Source organism: Triturus cristatus, chromosome 8 (genome assembly GCF_964204655.1).
Source record: "Triturus cristatus chromosome 8, aTriCri1.1, whole genome shotgun sequence".
Taxonomy (NCBI): domain Eukaryota; kingdom Metazoa; phylum Chordata; class Amphibia; order Caudata; family Salamandridae; genus Triturus; species Triturus cristatus.
The window spans coordinates 464,432,774-464,459,267 of record NC_140591.1 but is presented as its reverse complement, the minus strand read 5'-3'; the positions used below and the strand labels follow the sequence as shown (position 1 = coordinate 464,459,267).

The 26,494-nt window shown below is 45.9% G+C and overlaps 1 protein-coding gene and 1 long non-coding RNA gene across 2 annotated transcripts in view; one reads left to right on the top strand and one right to left on the bottom strand.

Moving 5' to 3' along the window:
- Positions 1-26,494, top strand: part of EBPL (EBP like) — a 104,857-nt gene that overhangs the window by 43,244 nt on the left and 35,119 nt on the right. The window contains exon 2 of the mRNA XM_085621923.1: positions 14,303-14,372. Within this exon, the coding sequence (XP_085478049.1) occupies positions 14,303-14,372 (70 nt within the window). The remainder of the gene's footprint in view (positions 1-14,302; positions 14,373-26,494) is intronic.
- Positions 23,604-25,483, bottom strand: LOC146802342 (uncharacterized). The gene is made up of 5 exons (XR_014967378.1): positions 25,405-25,483; positions 24,855-24,937; positions 24,511-24,575; positions 24,305-24,392; positions 23,604-24,197 (listed from the first exon to the last, which is right to left on the bottom strand). It is a non-coding gene; the product is annotated as an uncharacterized LOC146802342 (long non-coding RNA).

The window sequence follows — 26,494 nt, the reverse complement described above, 5'->3', positions numbered from 1 at the left end:
TTCTCTTAAATTTCTCAACAACTACTGAACGGATTTACACCAAATTACAAAACGCACAGTCTGCGTAACCAAATCTACCTTTCTGCCAATTTTGGTGTAATTCCATCCAGCGGTTCGGGCTATTGACGTGTTCAAAGGTCCTATGGGAATTTTACACCCCTTTTTCTCTGCCCTCATTTGACGGATCACCCCAAAACTTTCCATGCACAAGAAGAATCACTGGCACACTTTGAGGGGGAAAATTTCGTGAAGATATGTCAAACGGCGCCAAAGATATAGGCAAGTCAAAAAACACTTTTCCTATGGTCCTAACTATAACTACCTACTGGCAAATATATTAGGGTAAGGGTGTTTTTAAGGTTTAGGGGTGGGTGAGGGTATTGGGTGGTAAGGTATTTTTTGGGTTTAGGGAGGGTAAGGGAATTTGGGTGGCAAAGGTTGTTTTAGGGTTACTTTGGATAAGGGTATTTATTTTAGGGTTTATGTGTGGGTAAGGGTTATTTTAGGGTTTAAGGTGGGTAAGGGTATCTGGGGTTTAGTGTGGGTAAGGATATTTAGGGTGGGTAAGGGTATTTAGGCAGTAAGGGTAATTTAAGGGGTAAAGGTTGTGTGGGAGTATTGGGCGGCTATGGTATTTTAGGGTGGGTGTGGGTATTTGGGTGCCAAGGGCATTTTTAGGGTTTAGTGTGCGTGAGGGTATTTGGATGGCAAGGGTGTTTTAGGGCTTTGGATGGGTGAGGGTATTTGGGTGGTAGGGGTGGTTTTAGGGTATAGTGTGGGTGAGGGTATTTGGGTGGCAATGATAACCCCAAGAGTATTGGGTGTTTGTAGGTGGAGTAATGTAACAAACCTGCAAGGCAACACTCAGAAAAGGTATTTCAGGATTAAGGACTTCTACCACGATCCAGACAGTGATTAACAAATAGGTAGAGTAGAAGTCAAATCCTATGCTGCCCCATTAAATGTTACTTTTTCTTTAGCTCTTTCAAAAGTGAACTGCCTAGGTTTACAGTGTTACCATGGGTGAGCCAGATACTCGGAATGTGACTTTCAGAGCACCTAAGCTAAGGAGGTAGCTGTAAATAATATTTGTGAATAGCCAAAAGAGAATCTTTACATCCTTATAAACAAAAAATTATTGGTGACTGGAAATCCCTAAAAAGATCTTGAAATTGAGCTTAAGGATAACCGAGCACGGAGTTCTGTTCACAACACTACTTGTTAGAGTCCCTCCTCCTTTCTGATCGGATGGCAATTGTGGAACTCAAAATGTGGCTGCATGCAAGTCTAGATCAACCGGTTTGGAGATTTAGCAGATCTGGTAATCCAGCTTTAAAACATGGTTTATTCAAATGTGAATTCGTATTATTCTGCCAAAGAAAGTTATCCTAACGTCTCTTAAGGCAACTTCCTGAATTGCAATAGATACTTGCCTTTGTTATCAAGAGGTGATTCTAATAAATAAATCTAGAGTTTATAATAGTAGCCCTTCTAATGTATAACTATCGACAACTTTAACTGTCTGTCAGAGCTCTGATTTTCAGCATGAGAAACTTGCACACAGAGATGCTTTTGTAAGCCATCTTCAGTCTTTGGTTCCTTTGGGCCGCCCTCCAAAATCCTTTGCTTGATGAGTGTCTTTCTTTTGGACAGGCTAGAGATTTGTTTCAGTGTACTGTTAACTGTTGACCTTTAGGTATGTTAGTCCCCCTGCCTTAAGAGTACTTCTCATTACAGTATACGGAGGGTGAAGTGTTCATGCCCTACAATGGAGGCACATTTATGCTCATAAAAGAATTTAACACCCCTGCTGATGTTAAACAAATGGTGATTTCTTTGTTACTAAACGTTTCAGTACTCCTGCTGATGTTCGCTGGTGATTTGCAACTTATAGTGAATTTTCTCTTAAATGTTATACCACAATGCTATTTAATTTGCACCATGGGGAATTGACTACCTAAAATAATTTGGCACCTAAGTGTGATACAACAAGGCTTCTTAATTTGAACCAGAGATGATTTTGTAGCTACATAAGATTTTACACCTAAATATGATTTTGCTTCTGAATATCATACCACTGAGACCTGTTCACTGCTGTGTAGAACGGATGATTTTACACCTAAAAGTGATTTTTCTGCTTAAACTGGATTTTTGCTCTCAAACATGCTCCTACAAGTTTTCCAAACTCATGCATGATTTTGCACATCTCGCATCTTAGTATTGCATTTTTCTCCCTCTACTAAGTACTAACGTATGGCTGCATATTGTGACTGTCCCATCCTGAAACTGTTTTTCAAGATCAATAGCTTACAAATTTTCCATGTGATCTTATTATGGCCACTAACTTAAAATACACCTTCATGTATGATCAGGATGCATAAATGTTGTCTGTTTTTCTATAGCCTATCCAAAACTACTCTCCAACACTACAAACAACAAGCCCTGACGACAAACCCAGAAACCTTAATTAGTGGAAAACATTATAGTCTCAGAATGAGATACAATACACCTCCTAAATTGATACTGTGCTTTTTCTTCTTTGCTCAAAGAGTACTAAAATCAGCTGTTGGGGGGGAAAAATTAGTAAACCATCAACAGAAATATGAGCTAAATATCATCCTGTATGCAAGTTGGAAGATCATGATCCTATCTGCATATGGCAACAGCCATATCTTCACCACAAACTCTGAAGGCCCTAAAATCTTCTACCAGGGCTAGGACAATAACACTGATGTCGTGCCTACCGTCTCTACTGAGTATGACACCATTGGCTTGCCACACACACAACCCTTGAGGAATGAAAGCAGACAGAAGAATGTCCGCATTGATCAAGGTAGCCTGTACCATTATCTGGAAGAAAAATGCTATCATACATCCATGTTACACCTCCCTTGATACACCTACTTCTGTAGAGCCCCAAACACCCATGAATCCTAATGATTTAGCACGTTGTCATAGAACCACACCACAATGTAACTATAATCTCCAGAGCTAGATGTCCTGATCACAAGCAAGCATTTAACAAACCAAACAACTTCAAAAGAATAATATCCCTCCAACCCAGTGACCTATCACCTACACAACACACCAAAGCTGCCAGAAGAGAAAAGTTGCCTTTGTCCATAAGGTAGCCATTTACTGCAAATTGATTAATTCAATAATTTTCTCGAATCAGGGCCTCCCCATGGAGATTACAAACACATCTACTAAACCATTGAGGCAGAACACCTTATCCTACCTAGTTGGCTGCAAATAGAGTTTTATTTATTGGTTTCCTTGATTATAACAGTGACCAAAACACATCTTTCTTGCAATCAGATTTTCTTGCATGTTTTTCCTCCTGCACCGAAGAAAGGACAAAAGCACACAGGCATATCTCTTGAATTCCTTGTTATCTTTCATTAACCTGCCAAATTCCTAAACGTTTATGATGTGGCTTTACAGGCAGAGCTGCTGACTTTGAAACTGGGGAACCAGGTTTGACTCTTGGCGTTGGCTCAGCATCCTGTGATTCTGAGCAAATCACTTAATCTCCCCGTGTCTTAAAAAATATGTCTCTGACCTTGTGTAATGTAACTAGTGGTCATGTAGAGTACTCCCTTGTCATTTGGCCGAGTTTGCTCTCCTCAAAACTGAAAAAACCCACAATATCAGCTCTACCCTGGACTGAGTTTTCACTCAAAAACACCACAAACATATCTCTAACTGCCTCAAAATGGATTGATTAACCACTTCTTCATTCCTTTCGAAATTCTGACTTTCACATCCCATACCCATGCTAAAGAAGAGATGGAAGTGGTAAAATCTACAATCCTCAAACAGTGACAACAAACAAGGAAAACGAACAGATCTGACTTTAATGTGATAATGCATACAAACAAAGACATACATAAATGTGCACTATTTGCCCAACATCTCTGGGCAATCTGTTTATTTCTGTGCCTTCTATGTCATTGTTGTTTCTAATTCCCTCTGCTTGTTAGATACCCGTAAACTGCAGTTTTAAAACCGTTTTAGTGTACCATCATTGGTACTGATATTTATTCTTTTTATTATAATTTGTGTAGGATGATGTACACTCGGGCTTCCCTTTCCTTTTTTAGCATGTTTGTAAGTGTATTGCATTTAATCAAAAGGTGACAAAAACCAATTTAAAATTATTATCGGTGAAATAAATGAAATGAAAGCGCATGGCTACCCGGAGGCATCCCAGTGCTGTGACAGTAACCAGAGGAGGAGACCGCCTCTACGGAAAGAGCCAGGTCTTCAGATGTTTTCGGAATGTGAGGTGGTTGGGTTCTTTACGGAGGTTCAGTGGGAGGGCATTCCAGAGTTTGGCGGCGTTGTAAGAAAAGAGCCGTCCCCCGCCTCTGGTTTTCTTGATCTTGGGTATTACTGCTAGGTGAAGCTCGTTTGAGCGTAATCTTCTATTGGCTTTGTAAGGGCGGATCAGATTTTTTTTTTTTTTTTTTTTTTGAAACCGTTTATTGCAGTTTGAAAAAGTTACAGGTATGGGCCTACAACCACTCGGCCGGCCGCTAGAGTGACAAAAGCATATTGCATACATACAGTAAGAGTCTCTTGGCAGTGCAAATTAGCAAAACAGGAGAAATCAATGTTGCAGGCCGCATAGCTCCATGCCCACAGTACGGTTCCCTTTTATCAAAACAAAACAACATAAAAAACCACACCCGCAAGGCAACCCGCAATCCAAAGTGACAGCACGTGCTCCATAAGTGGGGGATCCAAACCAGCAGCAGAACTCTGAGGAGGGGAATGGGAGTAGATCAGGGACTGGGGGACCGCGCGCCCGCGGCCGAGGGAGGGGGGCAGTCTAGGGAGACGGAGCAGGCGAGGCAGCCGGTAGCAGTGGTGGCTCACAAATACCCCCGCGGTAGGCGTTCCAGGGGCCCCAGAGTTTCACCCACGCCCCAGGCTTACCCCTCGCCACATACACCACCTTTTCACGAAACATACACCAATCCATATGCTCCTTCCAGGCCGACACCGCAGGGGGCCTCTGGGATCCCCACAATTGAGCAATGTCACGCTTAGCTATCATGTATCCCAGAGTCACCCACCGCGTCTGCGGGACCGAATAGTCATTCGGTTCCCATACATTCAGCAAGCATCTCCTCGCTTCAGGCAGCAGCGTGACACGCGTCACCACACGCAGGACCTCATGCACACCACGCCAGAATCGCTCCACCTTCGGGCACTCCCACAGTATATGCATGAAAGTCGCCAACGCACCACAGCCACGCTTACACAGTCCGTCACCAGCAAAACCCATACGCAGAAGCCTTGGCCCCGTCACGTACACCCGGTGAAGGATCTTGAGCTGGACGAAACGAAGGCGAGCCGGGATGGCCACCTCTTTCGGAGAGGCCACCGCGGAAATCCAATCCTCGTCGTCCAGCTCCAGCCCGTCGGCAACCCAGGCCTCGCGAAGACTAGTCAGCAGGCACGATCTATCGTTGATCAGTTTTTTGTATATGAGGGAGATCGTGCTGTCCGGTACATGGCCATCCAGCACTCTGTCCTCCAGGGGGGAAGACTCCGGAATGGATGCGACATCCGGGAAGACGGAGCCCAGCGCATGGCGGACTTGTAGGTACCGAAAGTACTCACTGCCCTGCAGCTGAAACTCCGCCTGCAGCGTCTCAAAAGTTTTGAATCCCCCCCTCGTCCAGAGATCTCCCACCGTGCTGATTCCGATCATGTCCCACTTCGCGAAGCCCTTCGACGTCCACAGGGAGCCCAACCTCTCAGACGCATACAGCGGTGACGCCCGGGTCAAACGGTCCTTCCACCCCATAGCTGCATTAGCCGCGTGCCAGACACGCACCATGACACGCGTCGGTCCCGTCAAACGGGAGTCGGGCGCGCCAGAGTAGAGCGCGCGATTGTAATCGCCACCGGGTAGGAGCATCTTATCCATCTCAAATGCCGGGTTCAAGGCGGGCCCGTAAAGGCCATGATTAATTGCAGCCAGTTGGGAGGCCCAGTAATACCGTTTAATGTCCGGGAGGGCGACCCCCCCATCGTACCACGGGAGCGTCAATTTAGCCAGAGCAATGCGCGGCCTCCCGTCCCAGAACAGGCGCCGCTGGAGGCCCTCCACCTCACGGAAATAGCGTGCCGGTACCAAGTCCATAGTATTCTGGAGGGCGTAGAGGAAGCGCGGCAGGGACATCATTTTAAACAAGGCCGCTCGGCCGAGCGGCGAGAGCGGCAGACGCCGCCAGCGCACCACGTCCTCCCTCAAGCGCTGGAGTGGGGGTAGCAAATTCCGTTCATAGCGGGCCTCCGGGTCGAGAGTGATATAGATACCCAGGTACCGAAAACCTTGAGAGGCAATCTGGATCGGGCAGTCCCGTGGTAGGACCGGAGCCTCCCCGGAAAGCACGTAGACACAGGATTTCGCCCAGTTGATGACCAGGCCTGAGTTGCGACCGAATGAGCGCAAAACATCAACCAGGACGATCAGTGATTTACGCGGGGAGGCGAGATACAGAAGGATATCGTCAGCGTAGAGGGACACACGGTCCTCATGCTCGGGGGTCCAGCGGAGACCACGGATAGAAGGGTGCCACCGCAGCCACTCCGCCAGGGGCTCCAGGGCCAGGGCAAACAGGAGAGGCGACAGGGGGCAACCCCGTCGCGTACCCCGCCCCAGCGCGAATGGGGCCGAGACTCGCCCATTCACTACCACCTGCGCCAATGGGCCCGAGTATAGCAATTTGACCCAGCTAATGAAACCCGGGCCAAACCCGAATTTCGCCAGCATCGCCCAGATGTATGGCCATTCAAGCGTATCAAACGCCATGGTGGCGTCCAAGGACGCCAAGATGGCCGGCTCCCGCACAAATGGGACACGCGCGAGCACCCCGTGCAAGCGCCGCAGATTGAGCGCCGTGTTGCGGTGCGGTATAAAGCCAGATTGGTCTTGGTGGACCAAATCGCCCACCACGCCAACCAACCGGTTGGCCAACACCTTGGCGAGGATTTTGGGCTCCGCGTTCAAGAGCGAAATCGGCCTATAGGATGTGACCCGTTCACGGGGCTTCCCCTCCTTGTGGATCACCACAATTGTGGCCAGACGCTGGTCCGGCGGGAGGGAACCCCGCGAGTGGGCCGCTAGGAACATCGCGCGCAGGTGGGGCGCCAACACATCCGGGCGTAGCTTGTATAGCTCGATGGGAATACCATTGGGGCCCATGGCCTTGCCGGATGCAACCGAGCGAATAGCCAAGGCAATTTCGTCCGAGGTGGGAGGGGCGTCCAGCGAATCCCTGTCCTCCACCGTAAGGGAGGGCAGTGCGATGTCCCGAAGCAGGGCATGGGAATCTTCCTCCGAGCAGGGGGAAACCGGGGAGTAGACTTCGCGGAAATAATCCGCGAAGCAGGAGACAATGGCTTCCGGCTCAGTGACACGCGCACCATCAACACTCTCAATCAAAGGCACCACGCGGCTCGCTCTCTCCCTCTTATCCAACCACGCAATCAATTTGCCAGCCTTATCACCCACATCATACAATCGCCCCTGCTGCTCTCTACTGAGACCCCTGGCCGCCTCCGTAACGAGGGCCCGATAGGCCGCCTGCTTTAGGTGTAGAACATGCAACTTGGCGTCTATTACCCCGCTCCCCAGGTCACCCTCCAGTTCTGCAATCTCGGCCTCTACCCGGGTCACCTCCTCCCGCTCGCGCCGCCGGGCATGGGAGATAAAGGAGAGGGCCTCCCCTCTAAGGACTACCTTGAAAGCCTCCCACAGGGAGATGGCCGAAGAGACCGACCCCACATTCTCATCGAAGTATCGCTGTAAGGATTTGATCAAGTCGGCACGAATGGTGGGGTCGCGCAAATACCATGCATTGATTGGGGCCACCCTGCCATCCCCCCTCGGGAAGACATCGAAGTGCAACAACAATGGGGAGTGGTCTGAGATACCCCGCGCCAGATGGCGCACCTCCCCCACCCTCCCTGCATGGGCCGCCGGGACAAGGATGTAATCAAGCCGCGAGAGGCTACCATGGGCACCCGAGTGGAAAGTGTACTGTCGCAATGCGGGATGCTTTAATCGCCAGCAATCCACCAGGCCCAGCGTGTCCAGAAGGCCGGGCAGCCACGCCTGTGCCCGGGGGAGGTCCCTAGGGGGATGGCGATCCATAGACCCAGAGGCTACCGCATTAAAGTCCCCTCCAACCACCAGCAGGCCACTCGGAAGGTCCAGAAGGAGGCGCCCCAGGTCCGCGAATGTGGTGGCTTGTAACCCAGGCGGGACGTACACTGATACAAAGATAAACACTCTGCCCTCCATTCTTCCCACTAGAACCGTGTAGCGTCCCCTCTCATCATGGCGCACCTCATCAATCTCCAACGGGAGCGAGTTCTTAATCATAATACCCACCCCCCGCGAGCCCGAAGTGAAGCCGGAATGGGCCGCCAGACGATATCCCCGCCGATTCATTGCATGAAAGGAGTTACCTATAAGGTGCGTCTCCTGCAGGAAGACAACATCTGGTGAAATACGTTTTAAGTACTGCAGGACCACACCACGCTTAATCCTATCCCCCAGGCCGTTAACATTCCATGACAACACAGTCAAATCCCTACCCCCCATCATACGTCGAAACAATCGGCCGTCCCCCATCGAGCATCCTAAAAACAACAACATAGTAGCGGGTTTGCCCTGCGGTGCTAACAAACAACACACCCCCCCCACCCCCCGGTCCCAACAGAACTCCCCCCTCCCTGCACCCCTGCATGAGCCCAGACAGCCCCCCCAAAGTGCAGTGTGCCTGTCGCCCCATAGCTAAATACTAACTAGTCCCCCAGAGGAGGAGGGAAGCCCCCAACAGACCCCACACGACCTCCACAGGAGGGGAACATACGCAATCAATAAATGGTGAAGGAACAACGTCCAGAGCAAGGCCTATTAAGTCACCCCTCAATTCTGATCCGGCGGGCCCTCCTCGCCAGCCGTGCCCCCCCCCGCCCCCCCGGCCCCGATCTCCAGGCAGAGTGTCCAGCCAGTCCCCAGCCGCCTCGGGCCGGTCGAAGAAGTGCGTGCGACCATCCACCTCTACCCTCAGCTTAGCTGGAAAGAGCATTGAGTACTTGAGGTTAAGGTCCCTTAGGCGACGTTTCACACCAAGAAAGCTCTGTCGCTGCTTCTGGACCGCCGGAGTAAAGTCCGGGTAGAAATGTATCTCCATGTTGTCAAGCTTGACCGGTCCCTGTTGTCTGGAGGTCTGGAGAATAGCATCTCTGTCCCGAAAATTAAAAATCCGGGCAATGAGAGGCCGCGGCGGGGCACCAGTCTTAGGTCTGCCCCCGGGGACCCGGTGAGCACGCTCCACCGCAAAAAACTTACTCAGCCCCCGGGGCTGGAGATGGGTCTGGATCAACTCTTCCACGAAAAGATCCGCCGCCTCCGCCTCTCGTCCCTCCGGCACCCCCACAATACGAACATTATTCCTCCGGGCCCGACCCTCGGAGTCCTCCAGTCGCCGGTCCATCAGGGCGCTCGCCTGGCCAAGCCGGCGCACCTCCTTCTGGAGGGCCACCACGTCTGTCGTAAGGCTCGTTGTGGTGTGGGCCAGGGAGTCGACTCGGTCGTTTGTTTTGGACAAGTCTGCCCTCACAAGGCTCACATCCACCAGGACCGAGTCTATTTTTTGCGCTAAGGTGTCGAAACGCTGGTCCACCGAGGCCTTCATCTCTGCGATGGCGCCCATGACGTCCCGGAGGGTCAGATCCACCGGATGAGCAGATGCCTCCGTCGGGCCCACCGGGGATGCACGCGATGTCTCCGGAGAACCCTTCTGGAGCGTGTAGCGGTCCATACTGTTAGCCTGGTGCGCCGTGCCACGGCGGGTCGTCTTCACCTTCGCCCGGTCGCCATCTTGTTTGGTGGACATGCTGGCTTCTCCGCCGTCGTGCCCAGCTCCCCAAGCGGGCCGCTATACCAAATCACGGGTGCCAGGGGGGGGGCGGGGGCGACCACCGAACCGCGGGTCAACCCACCGCCGGCGGGTCAACCGGGCTCCCGGACAAGGCCACACCACCGCACTCCGCTCCGCAGCCCGACCCCGCTTGAGAGCTAGGAGGGCGCAAAAGCGAAAGCGAACGTGCGGGGTACGCGAGTCGCCCAGCCCCGCTCGCCGCTGTTATTCACTTTGTCCCCGGATCGCCCCACTACTCCAATCCGGGGGGCCGGCGAGGAGAAGGCCGCAACCTTCGATCGATGCTCCCACCGGCGTTCGGGGTCCGATTCGAGCCCGAAAAGCAGGTGGCGCCTCAGCTCCGGTTCCCCAACACAGTCCCCTCAACAAGGACAGGATATCGCCAGGATTAATTCAGGGGGTCGCGGAGGTCCTCGGGAGCCTCGCACCTACGCGGCCATCTTGGTTGCGCGCTAGGCTCCTCCCCCGCGGATCAGATTTTTGGTGATTGGCAGTCCAGTTCCTCTCAGAGACTTATGAGCCACAGACAGGGCTTTAAAATGGTGGCTCAGCCATTGTTGCTATTGCAACCACTATGACTCTGAAAACTCCTTTCTATGGTATTATGTGCCCAATTTTCCATTGAGAAGGATAACAGAAGGGCTTTTTAGGTCTCGGCTTCAGACGGCGCGCATGTGCTGTTTAGAAGAGAGACGTGTTGTGTATATACTTTAGGGGCTTCACCCTGCCCATAAGCTTCTTATTTGCTTACTCTATAATCACTTTCCTAATCTCCCTTCTCATAGGTAATGGCATGCATCCATCATGCCTCTTTCTGTCTTTGCCCCTCCCCTAAGAGCAGAGGCCAATTACTACCATTCATCCACTCCTCCCATTTCAGAATAGTATTTAGGGACTACTTTTTTAGTTTGCTTTCGGCACTTAACACGCTCTGGCTAGCCTTTTTTTGTCTGTTTTCAACACTTAACACAATTGCTTGTTTTTTTTGGTTTGTTGTCATCACTTAACACAAGCCTTTGTGTTTTGAGCCGCACCGCTCTCCGATACACATTTGTTTTGGTTGTTTACACCACTTTACATGAGCACATGTTTTTGTTTTCACCACTTAACACAAGCGCTTTTTTTTCAGCCTCGCGCTCCGACGTGCATTTTTTACTTTGTTTTCAGCCCTTTACTCCGCTATCTGTACTGTATTAATCTCTGCAGAGTATGGAGCGCGTGCTTTACTCAAGCTGCATTGTTGCTTTTTTTAGGCATGAGAGAGACAGTGATATGCCTAGAATCCCAGGATGTTGAACAGAAGCTGGGACTGCAGTCAGATTTGCCAGTCCCAAAGTAGGCCGCTCTGGCCGTTGTGCCACACCCTCTCCCTATCATATTGATGAACACAGTTCAGTGTATTCATCTCGTATGTTGTGTGATCTGTGGGTGCTGCAGAAACACACAGATGCTATTTAACGATTGCTGCCAAATACCAATCATGTTGCCCTAATGGTTGTATTACGCCGAGGGATGTCCTAACATACCAATAGACATGATTCAGCCAGTCTCCTTGTTGAACGTATAAACTGCCTCCTGACTGCTTGTGGGCCTTAGTTATTTCTGTATCATGGATTCTGAATAAACTTGCAGTAAATGTGTGAGGTGGTTGCTGTAAATACGAACAAACTGGTGAGTAAAGGTGGCGACACGTTATATTGCATGGTATTCCACGCTAAAGGCAGCCAAGTGAATCTGTGCTATCTGTGACATTTCATCTCTGCCTAGCTTTTTAGTGGACGGCGCCTGCATGCTGAGACTTGTAGTTTCTTCCTTCCCGCGATATGTGTGGACCTCAATGTCTGCTAGGGAAAAGCAACAAACGTTACACTGCACAGATGGATCTACACTGACCAAACAAAATGACACCAGTTAACTACAACTTAGTAACATGAAAACCCCCACATCGATACAAAGCAGCCAGGCTCCGGAAGCGCTGCAAAGCTATACAAATGGCATGAGCGCTCTAGACAAACGTTTGAGATAACTTAACAAACGAGTGGCACTTTAAAAGGCCAGGACTGGCTGAAGGTACGTGACAATATATGTGTCAAGGAATAGCATTAACAAGGGCGACAGGGGGACCCCGATAGTGGCCAGGCGGGGGGCGGTCACGAAATGGGGTGACGCCGAAGAGGAGGTGCTACGTTCTGAAGAGCTTAAGGGTACCCGCAAGCACCCCGTATCTGTGGCATGGGCCATCATATTACACTCCTTTAAACAGGAGCCACCGTCCCAGAGCGCTCGCTCCCCCGCGGTGAATGTGCATGCCATGGCTCTCCACTGCAGGCCCTCCATTGAATAGGCACTTAATGGGTCGGAGATAGTAGCCTGGGGCATAGGATTGATATACCACTCCTGGTCAGATGCCCCCTGCATCAGACCAGGAGTGGTCTGATACGCCGCGCAACCAGAAGTTCAATCTGGATGTTTTAATCCGCGAGCCCCGATTCTGCGATGCTATCATAGACACAGTGTACCCCAGTTCTACTCCCCAGTTTTGAAGAGTTCTGATCGGTATTTGCAAGGATAGCAACAAGTCACCCACAGGGCTGGCGTTGAGAGCTCACGCCCAATCTTCAGAACAGACCACAGACCATGTCTCATGGACACATGCTTTATACCCATGTACCTCCCCACATCAGCGATGTAGCCTCCTGAACTGCCAGATAGGATGTACACTGGGATGTGACTATAACTGTCGCCTTGACGTGCCACCGGCATGATGTTTAATTCCTGTGATAGCTGATATATGTGTACTGTATTCTACAATCAAATGCTAATAAAAACGATTTTTCAAAAAACAGGAAGAGCATTACCAGTTTTGTGTATAAAAACTTTAAAGATGGCCATTGCTGTCAACGTGAATTACAGAGCAGCTTCTGCACCCGTCTGATGTTGCATATATTAATCCCGACTAACTACAGCAGTGCAACAATGTAAACCGCAAAATAACTATTTGTTGTTTTAATAACGAGGCTCGATTCGTAATGCAGAGCGTTGGCCCAGTTTCTAGTTGTCTCCCATGAATCTCATGTCACTCTTTCGCCCGTATGCTTCATTATCCTTGTTCCTTCTTCCTCTTCTGGTTGCTTCTCCGTGTCCCAATTTTGCTTCAACTCTCCCCCCCCCACTCACACTTACACAAAGAAAAAGACAGCTGCTTCACAAATTCTTTTTTTCCATTCATACAAATTATCCTGCATTCAGGTCTCTTAAAGATGTGTTAAATAGCAAACACATTGCTGGATTTTTTTCAGAAAGTGTTCCCCTCTGTCTTGCGCTACTCCGTGGGAACTTCCCATCAATACAGAGAAACAGGATTGATGGTTTTGTTTACAGAGATGTGTCTTATCAGTCAGCTGCCTGGCTATTCCATTTGACAGTGTAATACCTTAATTGCAGTATTTACAACATGGGCCATGACAGCCAAGGAACTACCCGCGAAGTGCCAATTGTTAATAACTCACTCGGTAGAGGAAAGAGGTATGAGAGCTCAATTTTAATGCGCAACAACCAAGCCCTCAGTGGTGACATAACGGCCAACACCACATACAGGACCTTTCTGACGAGAACCCGTATGTCAATAAAACCAGCCCCAGCACCATAAACAAATGCATTAACATTGCCAACGCCTATAGCACTCGGATTGCCGAACCCTATTGGCTTTACCAATGCTTGTTTTAAAAAGTGAAATGAAAAGATGCAAGCAAGCCCAGATTGTTTGCCCAGTCTCTTTGTTGCAGCAAGTATAGAGTGCGCCTTGTTGCCTGTTCCTTTTTTCACGGATTGTCTTTCTTAGGTCCATGTGATGTGGTTTGATACAGTTACAAACATAGGATGAAATACACATTCTGCCTGCTTTATGAAGCATAACAACAGTTTTAACGTTTCACTTGTCTGAGGAAGAACTAAGTGGTTGAAAACTTCACACAAAAGAGTCAGTTGCCTTCACCTTGCCACCAGAAATCTATCAGAAGGAAGTTGCTGTTGCATGTCTATTAAACTAGTTATTATCGATATTCTGTGGCATTAGTTATTAGTGAATGCACGTCATACAGTGCAGTCTCTAGAGCCAGTCTTAATACTTTGTTGCATTCATTGTTTTGTGCATACTCACTCTGCTTTACTCCATATTGTTGTTCCTTCTATAGCACAGTAATTTGTACTATTTGTAGTTTGATTTTACTTTAATAAATCTTTTAACCATGGCACTGTAAATATTGCATTATAATCTTAAATGAAAGATATGAAAAATTGTGTTTATGTAAATGTGTATGTTTTGTTTTTAGGAATGTCCCTTTGTTTATTTCTCTTTAACGGGAACAGTAGCAACATCGGACAGCATCCTTGCTTCTCTCTGTAAGTTGCCAATTCTTTCTGTTTAACTGATAAAAACTGGTAAAGGACAAGACTGTTCATTGAGCAAATACTGGAGTGACAATGTTATTCATATTGATTAAAGTCACAGGGGAAACATTGGAAAGGAATGTAATCCGCCGTTTGCAAGCCTATTTTTTCACGCTCCCAAGAATGTTTGTCAGAGGTTTTAGATGGTGCCCTGGGACGCCAACGGCACTCCTGGGTTTTTGGGCGCATCCTGTAAAGCTCATAGACAAAGGCGCAGCTTTGATGGTTCTCCTTTAAGAGTTCTCCTCAGTTTTTGATATAGTAGGCCAATGCACCATGTTACAAAGTTTATCCACCACTTGGTTTTAATCCTTCTTGGGATACGGGTTACATTGGGTTCCTTTTCAACTGGAAGCATAGTGTTTTGGTATTGGGTACCCTAGGGGATACCATGCCCTGGACATTTTTATTTTTTTTTACCTCTAACACTGTCCTCTTTTTGACTACTGAGGGGAAAAAGGATTTGTTCAATCATACAGTAGTGAAACTGAGGTCTACACTAGATTTTTTTTATAGACCCACACCGCTGCATGAATTTGACAAATGTTTGGCTGGCATCCCCTATCTCAATAGTCTGAAATTAGGTTTTCTTCTTTGGGACTAAAGGGAAGCCAAAACTATCTGCTCTTAAACCTCCGAAAGCCCTTGGCACAGACCTGAGAATTGATGAGGAGGTTTAGAACTTTACAGCTGTATTTGATGCTGAGGCTATTCTGTCAGGGGCTAGAAGCCACGCCCTTCAACTGCAGTAATTAATTCCCAACCTTCCTTTTCTCTCTGGAAATGTTTCCTTCTTGCCCTCCTGTCTATTTTCCTTGTGTCTTCTATCCTGTCTTTGCCTTCCATACGACCTCACACTTATTTCTGGACTCTTTCTCACCTCTCTTCTTTCCTCCTTCATTTTTTCCTCTTATCCATTCCTCACATCTCGTGCCTCTCTTCCTTTGACAGGACACTTGCGCTGCAGACCTTTGATACACTTGTTGGCATCCAGGAGTGCAGAAAGCTCTTCCCTGCAGCACCTCTTTGGCCTTGCAACAAGCAAAGAATTGCAATGTTGACATCTGAAGTGCTATGGTGGAGAGCTTTGATTTATGAAGCTCCACCCTTTGTAGAGACAAAAGTGCAGTTATTAGTGCATGCCTTTTTATGCACAGCATATTGTAGAGCTGTCGGTCAGTCTCCTCCATTGGGATAATCCTAGGGCCAACATAATTCATACAGGTTGAGGCGAAAGGGGGTTGCTAATGCAACACTAAGACCAAACTGCAGCTGCTTATGCAGTATGCAGAGAACACGGTGGGTAGACAAAACTCGACCACCAAGAACTGCAGCCTTCCCAGGTCTGTGGCGAAGGCTGCTGGTTGGGTTTTATCAAAAGAAACAACAATAGAGCACCACTTCCTACACCAGAGATATCAATGCTGGTATGGTACTGACTTCCCACTTGCAAACCTGCTGCACACAAGTGGGACGGTATGCCCAGCCGTGGGTCCCGCACATACTGAGTCACTGAAACCAAGCTGTACCCGGCTGATGAGCCCATAACAAGGGCACAACCGGTCCTGGGTTGCTTGTGTTCCTGTTCATGGCGGACCTGTCTTGGCAGTTTGGGCTGGACCGTTTCCATTGGAGCAGGGTCAAGATGGATTTGCATATAACTGGGTCCAAGCTGAGGTGTCATGGCCTCTAAAATAATTAGTCATTTTAAATAGGGCTGACTCATGGAATTAACCGTCCATTAAGCACTGTACAAATGGAAGAAGTAGGAAGTGGTGGAAGAAGTCTATGGAAAAGAGGAGAGATAATGGATCTATCAATATAGTAGGTTAGTGGATTAAGAACGGTTTTGGGGCTCTTTGAAACTGACAATGAGTATTCTCAGGCCTTACTGCCACATATTGGGAATTTCGGAGTACAGGTGCCTGGATTCTATGTATTCTTGTTGACCATTTATACAGTTTTATGTCAAAGGGGCTATGTTAGAGAAGTTTTGTAATTTAACAATGTACTCAGGTACACCGATTCTGTAGGCCTTTGATGTCATGGGGCACTTAGTGGTAACTGGGCAGTATCCAGTGTCCAATACCATTGGTGTTTCTGGCCTACCAGTACAATAGCACTCCAATTTGATAACAAAGTTACTCCCTTTCTGATGAGTTGTGGGCTGCAATGTGAAGTCCTGTGCCGGGAATGCGTCATGCAGCGGTTCCAGTGCAGAGTTTTGCGAAATGATGTGCTGCACTGCATAGGTTGTGCTGGGATCACAGATGGGCTTGCACAGCACCCTCAGGCCCACTTCCAAAAATCCAGTCCTGGGTTGGCACCAATTGTGAGGGCATGACTCACAGCTGGCAGAGTCCAGGTGCTGGATCCAAGGTTTGTGGAGAATGTTCTGTGCCTGAGGCTCTGATCAGGATGCCACCCAACTAGCCCTAGAAGTCACTCTGGTGGTCTTGGTTCCAAGTTGCAGGTCCAGTTCTTCTCACTCAGGCAGGAGGACAGCAGGATAGCACAGCAGGGAAGCAGAGTGACAATCCTTGCAGCAAAGCAGTACAGCAGTCTTTCTTCTGGGTCTTCCACAGGTCCAGGTGTGTACTGAAGAGTTGTGTCTGAGGGTCCATTATTTATACCTGGTGCCCATTTTGAAGTAGAAGAAAGTTCTGGAGGTTTCCACCCTCTGAGGTGTCACGCATCCCCTTCCTCCCTGACCTGGCCCCAGCTTGTCTGGGGAGCAGAAAAGACTAGTGACTAACCCTTTGTGAGTATGTTCAGACAAGGCCTTTGTGATGTGCAAATGTGGTAGGTGACCGCAACCCCCCTTGTTAAGTCAGAGTGGACCAGCCTGCCAACACCTATCTTCCCTTTGTCTCACTTTCTGGCAGCAATCCACAAGGACTAACTGCCAACTACACCAAGTCATGTGACCCAGGGTACAGGCTGCAGGCACCAATTGGATAGGACCAGAAAATGGCAACTTTCTAAAAAGTGGCATTTACAGAATTGTGACTTAAAATACGACTTTACCATTAAAGATGGCTTTAAACTACAATTCCTTAGAAATGAAACTCGACATGTACCTGCTCTAATTAAAAATTATACTTTATTAAATGTAGTAAGGAACCCCGATGTTATCCTATGGAAGAGGTAGGCCTTGCAGTAGTAAAACACATTGTTTTACAAGTTTTGGCTGCCAGGACATTTAAAACTTAAAAGTACATGTCCAACTTTTTAAATATACTGCACCCTGTCCTCTGGACTGTTCAGGGCCTGCCCTAGGGGTGACGTATATGTATTAAAAAAGAAGGGCTGGGCCTGGCAAAAGGTTTATTTTGCCAGGTCGAAATGGCATTTTAGAGCTGCACACACTGGCTGCAGTGACAGGCCTGGAACATGTTTTATAGGGCTACTGAAGTGGGTGGCACAATCAGTGTTCCATGCCCACTAGTAGCATTTCATTTACAAACCCTGGATACATGGGGTACCACTTTACTAGGGACTTACAAGTAAATTAATTGGGTATAAGCCAATTCTACCATGTTTAGGGGTGAGAGCACAAGCACTTTTTACACTGGTTAGCATTTGTAAAGTGGACAGAGTACTATGACCAACAATAACAAGACCAGCAAAAATAGGAGGAGGAGGGGTGAAAGCAAAAAACTTGGGAGAAGACCACCCTAAGGCTGATAGGTCTAACACACTGCGAATCAGAAAAATCCAGAGGCGTTTTCCTATTACTCAACCCCCCTTCCAAAATCACAAAACAGCATCACCAAGAAAGCCCCTTTAAGATACCCATAACTTCTCTCTCTGCAACTGTGCAATCCTCAACCGTAACTTCAACAAATAATAGTCATTTCCCATAAACGACAGATGAACACCGTCAATAAAGGGACTGGTTTTCCTGTACTATCTCCATATCCTTCTAAATTGAAATCCCACTATTCCCACAAAACGTGCATCTCTCTGTTTACCTCATCCCTCTGCTGTTCTATAGCACTCTATATCCAAGCACCTTTCCATACATGCCTTTGTACCAACTCTGTCCGCATAATGTGCGTGCCTGACCAAATGTTCTTACTTTGCAGTAAATCTGTGCGCATTTCTTTTAGTATGCTGATTCTAGAAAAGGGAACTAGATCGTTCTCTCCCAAATGTATCACTAAGAGATCTGGACATGTCCTTCCTTCAGTAATACTGCTGAGCTTACCAAGCAGCTACCCCCAACCCGCATACCACTCTTACTCCACTAGGGCACTAATGCCCTGGCACCACCCAGTCCTAACTACCCTATTGGTTTCTTTGACTTACCTCCAGTTCGGTTCAATATAAATCCATTTCTGAATGTCCTTTTTCATGGAGATGGGTCACCAATGGTGCTGTCTTGTTGTTGCAGCTAATGCTTGATTTGCTGTATGATGTTCTTCACTTCTTTACCCAAGTATACTAGGTTGCAGAGGGAGTTTAATTGCATATATTACGTTTCACGTGTTGCAATTTGTGGGTTTCCTGCAGCAGTTTTCTTTGCCCTGCACTAATTCAGAACCCTTTATTTTCTGACTTCATACTACACAGAGACCCTTTATTGGGGGTACATTCAGAATAATTCTCACGTGTTTACCTTGAGGATTGATTATGAAATCGGAGTGGACCAGGCCTTGTATCAGGATAGCTCAGATACGATCAAGCCCGAAGCCTCTCCATGTATGTATATATGTATATGTTTTTTTTCTTCTTTGTTCCCATCTCAAACAGGCCGCATAGGCAGTACCGAGTTTCGGAATGGGCACTACAGATACAGCAAGGGGAGAGTGGGTCAGCTCACATTAGCACAAGGCTCTTCCACTGTAAGCGATGGCATTTTATCTGATCACATATTCACATGGACCCAAAAAAGAGTGTTCTAGAGTGCTTCACTTTGGGAATGCCTTTCCTTGTCATTGTCTATACGCGTTTCGCCTTTTTGTCACTCCTGTGTGTTTAAAATAGATCTTCAGGCTATCATAATTCAAAGCTAGCTGTGCCTTCTCTTTGCATCAGTAACCATATTTTCATGTGATGTGCATTAAAACCTAGACATGTTTCTATATCTCTTCTAAGTACACCTGCCTTTCTAGGAAGCACTTGCACTGTTCCATTAAAGAGATATCTGAAGGTCAGTTTTAAAAAAATCTAAATCTTTTCTTGCAAGCATATGGCTGACCTCTTTAGGTGGCATATTTTCTTTTTTTTCTTCTTTTGGCGTTTACGTGCAATAGTTGTTTTTTAAAAAAAATACAAATTAACAATTTTATCAGCTTGCCAAGGACAGACCCCTTTGCTTTGCTAGTGTTTATTTTTTGTCGTGGGGTTTTGCAAGTGTGAGTTTTTGTGGTTCTGAGGCTCGGGAGCCAAGAGAGACTTCGAGTCTATTGCTCTGCAACAATCAATCTGTCTTTAAATGCGCTTAGTAACATTGCCTACCATGAAAACATTTTGATATCGCCCATGGTGCACTGAAAAGTACACTTACTTCCATGGCTGTCGCTGCATAAGACATTTATTTAGAAAACAAAAAGCTAAACTGCAATCTTAGCAAATTCCACTAGATGGTGGTGGCTCACAGCAGGTATTCTGCACTAACGCTGTGATATCGAGTCGAGAGGCAAGCGTCTTCGGTAATTTAGCCGCTCAGCTGGGCAAGCAATAAACGTCACGGTTCAAGAATATGCGTACAGAACAGTAAAGGAACCCGCAGCGTGTTCACATAATCCCGGGTAGAGGTAACGAGTCCGTTACTTACGGGTAATGTTCATTATCAAGCAAATGCGGATTGGAAGTGGCAAAAAAGGAAGGAGGGCGGGTTTGAGGGCTTGTATTCGTCGGACTTTGTTTCGGGAATGAAGATTACCTCTAAATAGTGGAATCATTAGCCCTTTATCCATCCTCCTCGTGCCAGTCATGACCTTCCGAGGCTATAGACCAGTTTATAATATTAAGACACCAATAGTGCAGTCAATATAAATTATACAATTTTATTACAGAGAGTAGATTTTATGGATTACTGCTTCGCTGCCTCAATGGCACCAGAACCAAAATTATCGCTCGAATCTAATCTATCTATAATGAGAAACAAATGTATTAGGCGTAGGGCAAGTGGCATCCTTACATATTTCCTCTATGGACACCCCTGAACCTTCAGCCCGTGATGACACCAGCCTTGTTGAACTTCTGTGGTGCGTCCCTGGTGCCTTCTGTCGCATAGAAACATTTGATTGGGTTTTTCTTGCCTAATCTACATATTCAATGTGGCACTTGTTACTCTCTTTTCTTTATTTGCTACCACATGTGAGACCTTGGAATCAGGAAGGCCTTAGTTCTTTCCAGGTACATTAATAGAGCCTGCCCTACATATATAGTTAAAGGTGTGGCATCGGGGTTGATGGATCGGATCCTAGTAAACCTATTTCTTGAGACATGAGATAATGCGTTTGACCCTTTGGCTTAAACTTGAGGTCAGACCATAAAACCATCCAATCTGGTAAAATACCTAAGATAAGGAAAGAAAATGTATCAAAACTCACTTAACCTCCCAGCCAAGTAGGCTAGGAAGGCTACATTTGCTGAGATCCACTATATGTCCCTAGAGGCTAGAAGATCAGATGGTTTTTTTTCGTAGCCCTTTTAACACCAGTGGATGGTCCTACCAAGGGCTCCGGTTTGGAACCACCAGCTTTGTTACTTGAACCTTTTGACTAATCTATTAGCTAAGAGACTCATTTTTGACGAATCATCCCCTGACTCCTGAAAGCCTTTTATTGCCGACCATTAGACAGGAAGAGGAGCTGGATCAAGGCTCTCAAGGAAACCATCCCTGGGGAATTCTTACATTTGAAAAGGGTCACAATCCAGTGCAGACAGACCCTTATTCCTGCACCATTTAGTTATGACTATGTTTATAATAGGAAGTCAACGTGGATGGTTTTCTGGAGGCCTCTCTCGAGCGACATAGGCGCTGTGGACTCCTTCTCGCAAATTTCACACATTTAACTTGAGAGTCAACATGTGTCTTCTTGAAAGCAATGGAGCCTGCTAAGCAGGAGGGGTCCTCGGAAGGTGGACGCGCTGCACTCCTCCACTGCTTACTGAATCAACATCGGATGACGAGGCCAGAACAGAACTATCACTGTCACCAAGACTCTCCCGCTGGATGTTTAGGAGCAACTTCGGACAGAGGGGAATTGGCATAAAAGCATGGAAAACTCCCACTGGCCACGTCATTGAGTGGGCATCCACGCCAATCCCGCTTGGTGACAAAATGTCTTTGTGCAAAATATGGAAGTAACGCATTGGTCACAGAGCCCAAAAATGTGACCATGGTTTGTTGTACAGAGACACTGTTGGAATACCACCTGTGAGAGAAGAAAAGTTACAAAAATTGGAAGGTTGTGTCTGAAATCTGTCCGCATAGATGTTTTCCCTTCTCGGAATGGTACTAACTCACAAGATGTTAGATTCACTTCAACCCAATTGAAGATAGCCTGAGTTGTCCTGGCTAAGTCTCTGTTTTTGTTCCACTTTGGCGATTTATATGGCTTATTGTCACCAGATTGGCCTTTCTCAGGAAGACCAACCTCTCTTGTAGGTGATGCACAAAAGGCTGCAGAGCAAAGAATATCACCATAAGGTCCTTCCAATTTCCAAATTGGGCCAACTGTCATTCACTTCCATTCTCTCCAGAGTGCACCTGAACTCAACTTGCTGGCATGGGTCCTTATCACCAAGGGTATTTACTGCTCTAACATTACACTGCTCATGTAGGTTTGCTAGAACTCGTTTTCTTGCCTCTGGAAGAAAGACATTCCCTTCCTCTGTTGAAGAAAGCTGAAAGCTCCTATGAACAACTTGTGTTTCTCCTTATTTGCAATTCTGACTTTTGGAGATTGAGGATGCAACCCAGGGAAGACATGTAGATGCATACTCTCTCCTTGATTATATTCGCCGTAAAAAATAATCTGAAGAAATTAAACAATGAGGAAGGTATAGGAATATTTGAATTCCTTCTAATTGTAACAGACCACAACTGATGCTAATACATTGCAAACACCTTGGGAGAGGAAGGGAGGCCGAAAGGCAGAGCTTGGAATTGAAAATGTTGATCTTCCAATGCAAACCTCAGGAAACACTGACTCTTCTGCCATAGTGGTAAATGAAAATACGCATCTTGAAGGTCCAGTATCCAAAAGTCTCCTTTTGATAGCCAATAGATCATTGTTTACACAGTTAACATTTTCAAAGGATTGTATGCCATGAACTTTTTGAGTGTCTTTATGTTCAGTATTGGTCTGAACTTTCCATCTGGTTTTGGAATTAGGAATATGTTATAATAAAACCCTTGTTTTCTCTGAGACGGAGGACCCTTCATGACTGTCTCTTGCACCATGGCTACAATCTTGTCCTCCGAGATTGGTAAATATGTGATACTGTGCAATGTAACTGGAGGAGGAGTTTTATACTCCATGGAATATCAGTCTTGTTTGTTTTGGACCACCTTTTCTCACTGAGTATAGAAATTCTTTAAGATCTCCCATACCCGAGGCCGATAGATAGTTAGGCCTTTGGTGATTGCTATTGTTGCTGTTGACCTGGTTGTACCTGGGTTTTCTTTTCAGTAAGCGGGACCCGGCATAAGAGGGGCACCAACAAACCTGAAGAGTTTGAGAGGAAACATTTGAATAACTGAGTTTTTGCTTGAAAAATCCTAAAAGGCGGTAGAACGTTCTTTTCCTTGGCAGAATGTGGAAATCAGTTGTTCAACTGAGGACTAAATAATTTCAGACCTGAGCATGGCAATCTATGTATCAAATCCCTTTGACTCCAGAGCTTTAGTCGTATGAGTCTCCTCCTTGCTACTGAGGCTCCGGCTGCCATTGATGCGGACCCCAAACTGTCGAATGTCCTATCAGAAAGATATCGGTCCAACAGTTCCATGCACCCAGAATAGGGGTGGGATCCCAAAGCACAGTTCACATTCTTTCAACAGCGCCTAGGAAGCATATACTGCAGTTCCTATAGAATAATTGTAAGGTGCATATGCTCTTTTTAATGACAACTTCAACTTCCAAGCCACATTATCTGAAAAAGAAGCCTCCTCAGATGCCAAAGATGAAGTAGACGTGAAACAACAACCTGAATGCCAATACTGCTAATAATGTACCTTTTTATTTTCCATTTAGGCGCCTTTTAACCACTTGATGCAACCTAGAAACTCTGTTTAAATATCTTGTTTATTTAAATTAATTTCATATTTTGAAACACTTTTTCATTTGAATTCTTTTTTACATATACAGTACATTTATACACACAATTTATTGTGAAACACCACATCCAAATTTTACACAAAACAATTCATATGCGACAATTTTTTCAAAATGTCAATTGAACACACAACAAATAATCACTACCAACATATAACAATAAATAACTGACAAATTGGACAAATTCAAAAACTAAAATACAAAGAAGACAACACACATATGCCCTATTAGGTTGTACACTCTTGTTTAAACTTTTTTTCTCAACCAACTATTTTGGGCATGTCCCAAACAGTGCTTTTAGTTAATAATTCCCAGTATGTTTCAAGACTTAGATGTATTCAATTCTTACTACTCGTGATCTATTCGGAAACAACAGAGGATATTTTCTTTCTGTGCCAGATGCACTTGTTGGGCTTTACCAAGGTCGACGCGTTTCAAACCCAATATTTAGTGATTAGGGTTCTCCTCAGGACCAAAACAACTGTAAACCAAAGAAAAAAATTAAACTAAAGTTAACCCATATGACTAGTTCTTCAAAACTTATTGACGCACCTCCTTTAAACAATTTCAGAATCTCTAATACTTTACCTATTTTTCAGAGACCAGACGATCTCTTCCATTCAAATTTAATCAGGACCCTTTCTCCACAGTTGTCTTAGGGGAGTTCTAATGTCTTCTAAAGGGGGGAAAACGAAAGAAGAAAGAAAAGAACAAGACACTTCAATTTTACGACTGTCCATGTCCCTGGATATCTTTTAGTACAACTGACTGAGTTATTGGTCCAGCCAACTTACTTCTGTTTTCATAGAGTGGTGTAACCTGTAGTTGTTCCAAGTTCTTTTGTAAGATATTGAAGTCGCTTAAAGAGACAGAAGGGCCAATTGTTAGCATAGTATTTTATCTTAGTCGATCTAGCATAATGCCCTTTTCTTTTTCTCAGCTTATCTTCAACTTTATTGATATTTTACCAAATTGACGCCGCCATTGGACTGTCGTTTTTACTTCTTCTATATGGAAATTTATGAAAAGTCTTAGGAAAAATAGCTTCGAATCTACTTGTTGTTAAAATACCAAATGTAAATTGTATGTCCCATTGTGGAGTGTTTCACTTTATAAATACGTGAGTTGCTCAACGTACCTCTTTTTTTGGAGTCTAATCTGCTGCAGGACCCATCGCTTCCTTATATGTTCTTCGTTGTGCTCAACAACTGACATGGTTTCCTGGATTAATATACAACAACGTGTAACGTTTTTGAAAAGGACGCTGAAACCTAGGCATTTTATTTAAATGCATAGCTGCTATCAGTATTTCTGTGCCAAATGCAGCGTTACTGTTTAGCACGGTTTGTGCTTTGAGAATGAGAACGTTTATAGCCAAATGCAGCCAGCATATTTTCTACTCCTACGACATCAAAAAGTTCCAGTCCCGCAATTCACGACTTATATCTTTATGCTGACTCCGTTTACTAAGCCGGTTGCAACATTTTTTATTAAGCGCAACTTTCACCTCTAGCCAAGAAGTAATTTTTTGCGTGCGCCGAGTGCAGTTAGTGTTTTTCTATTATTCTAGCACCGAACGTGCCAATACACGCATTACGTTGCTTGTACCTTTCTGCAGGAGAAGGTACTCGTTTGACAATTGCTTTCTCTGTGCGCTCTACTAACAGTACATAGCTGATTTCGCTTACATCTTTGGCCCGTCAGTCAGGCATGGCGGTGTCACTCTTCCTCCGTTTAGTTCATTTTGTCCTGCTCGCCAGGCTTTTGCGGAAGTTATTTTGAACTTCTGGGTTACGGCAGTATTTCTAGCGAGGACGGTCCCTCGAGATTTCTGGGAGTTGTAGGCTATAATTCAATTTGGCGTGCTGTGCTCGACATTCGAGCATTTGTTCAAAAAGTGAAAAGAGGATTTGTTGGGGAGGTTGTCCGTTAGTGTTGTTAGACACGTTTAAAAAAAAAATGTTCAATTACGGTTGCACAATTCTTATAAGGGTCAAAGTGCCATTGATCAATGAGGTTTCTTTTAAAAAACGAGCATATCGTCCTTAAGCCACTTTACATTGACGAACGGCCACTGTTTTGGCTGTGTACTTGGCGTGATTTTATCCGCTGTTGCATTAATCTTACTATTTTTTGGGAAATTTAAAAAAATGGTATTCTCAAAAAAAATCTTGCTGATTATAAGTTGTATATCTCAAAGTTTATTCAGTCCATTGACTACTGTATTGTATTTCACAGTTAGCAGAGCTTCCTGTTGAGTCAATTTGCGATCAATATCTCCCCCTCAGGGGTCTTGGTCTATCTTTTGAAATTACAGTCCAGGTTAAATCTTTCTCAGTATGGTTATTGTTTGCCCAATGGTTCACCAGCGGGGCTGTCTGCACCTTTTTCTGAATTCTAGATTTATGTTGACGTATACAGTGGTGTACTTCTTGATTGGTTTTCCCAGTGTAAAGTTTTGGGCAAGGGCACAAAATGCCATAAACAACATTTCGCGTCTTGCAGTTTGTGAATGTATCGTGTCTTCAATTGATGTTATTGTGTGAAAAAAGGGGCCCTTCAATGGTTTGGTCGCAACACACGCAAGTCCCACATTTGTGGTGTCCTTTAATCGCTGGTAGATTTAAATGCTCTCGTAGTGTGCTTTTTAATGATGTTTTCGGTAATGCGGCACGGACCACTTGGTTTCCAATGCTGCTTTCTTTCTTTAGGGAAAAAATTGAAAAATTGAGAATGTCAGGTCTAAATCTTGAATTAGATATCAATTTTGACAGATAA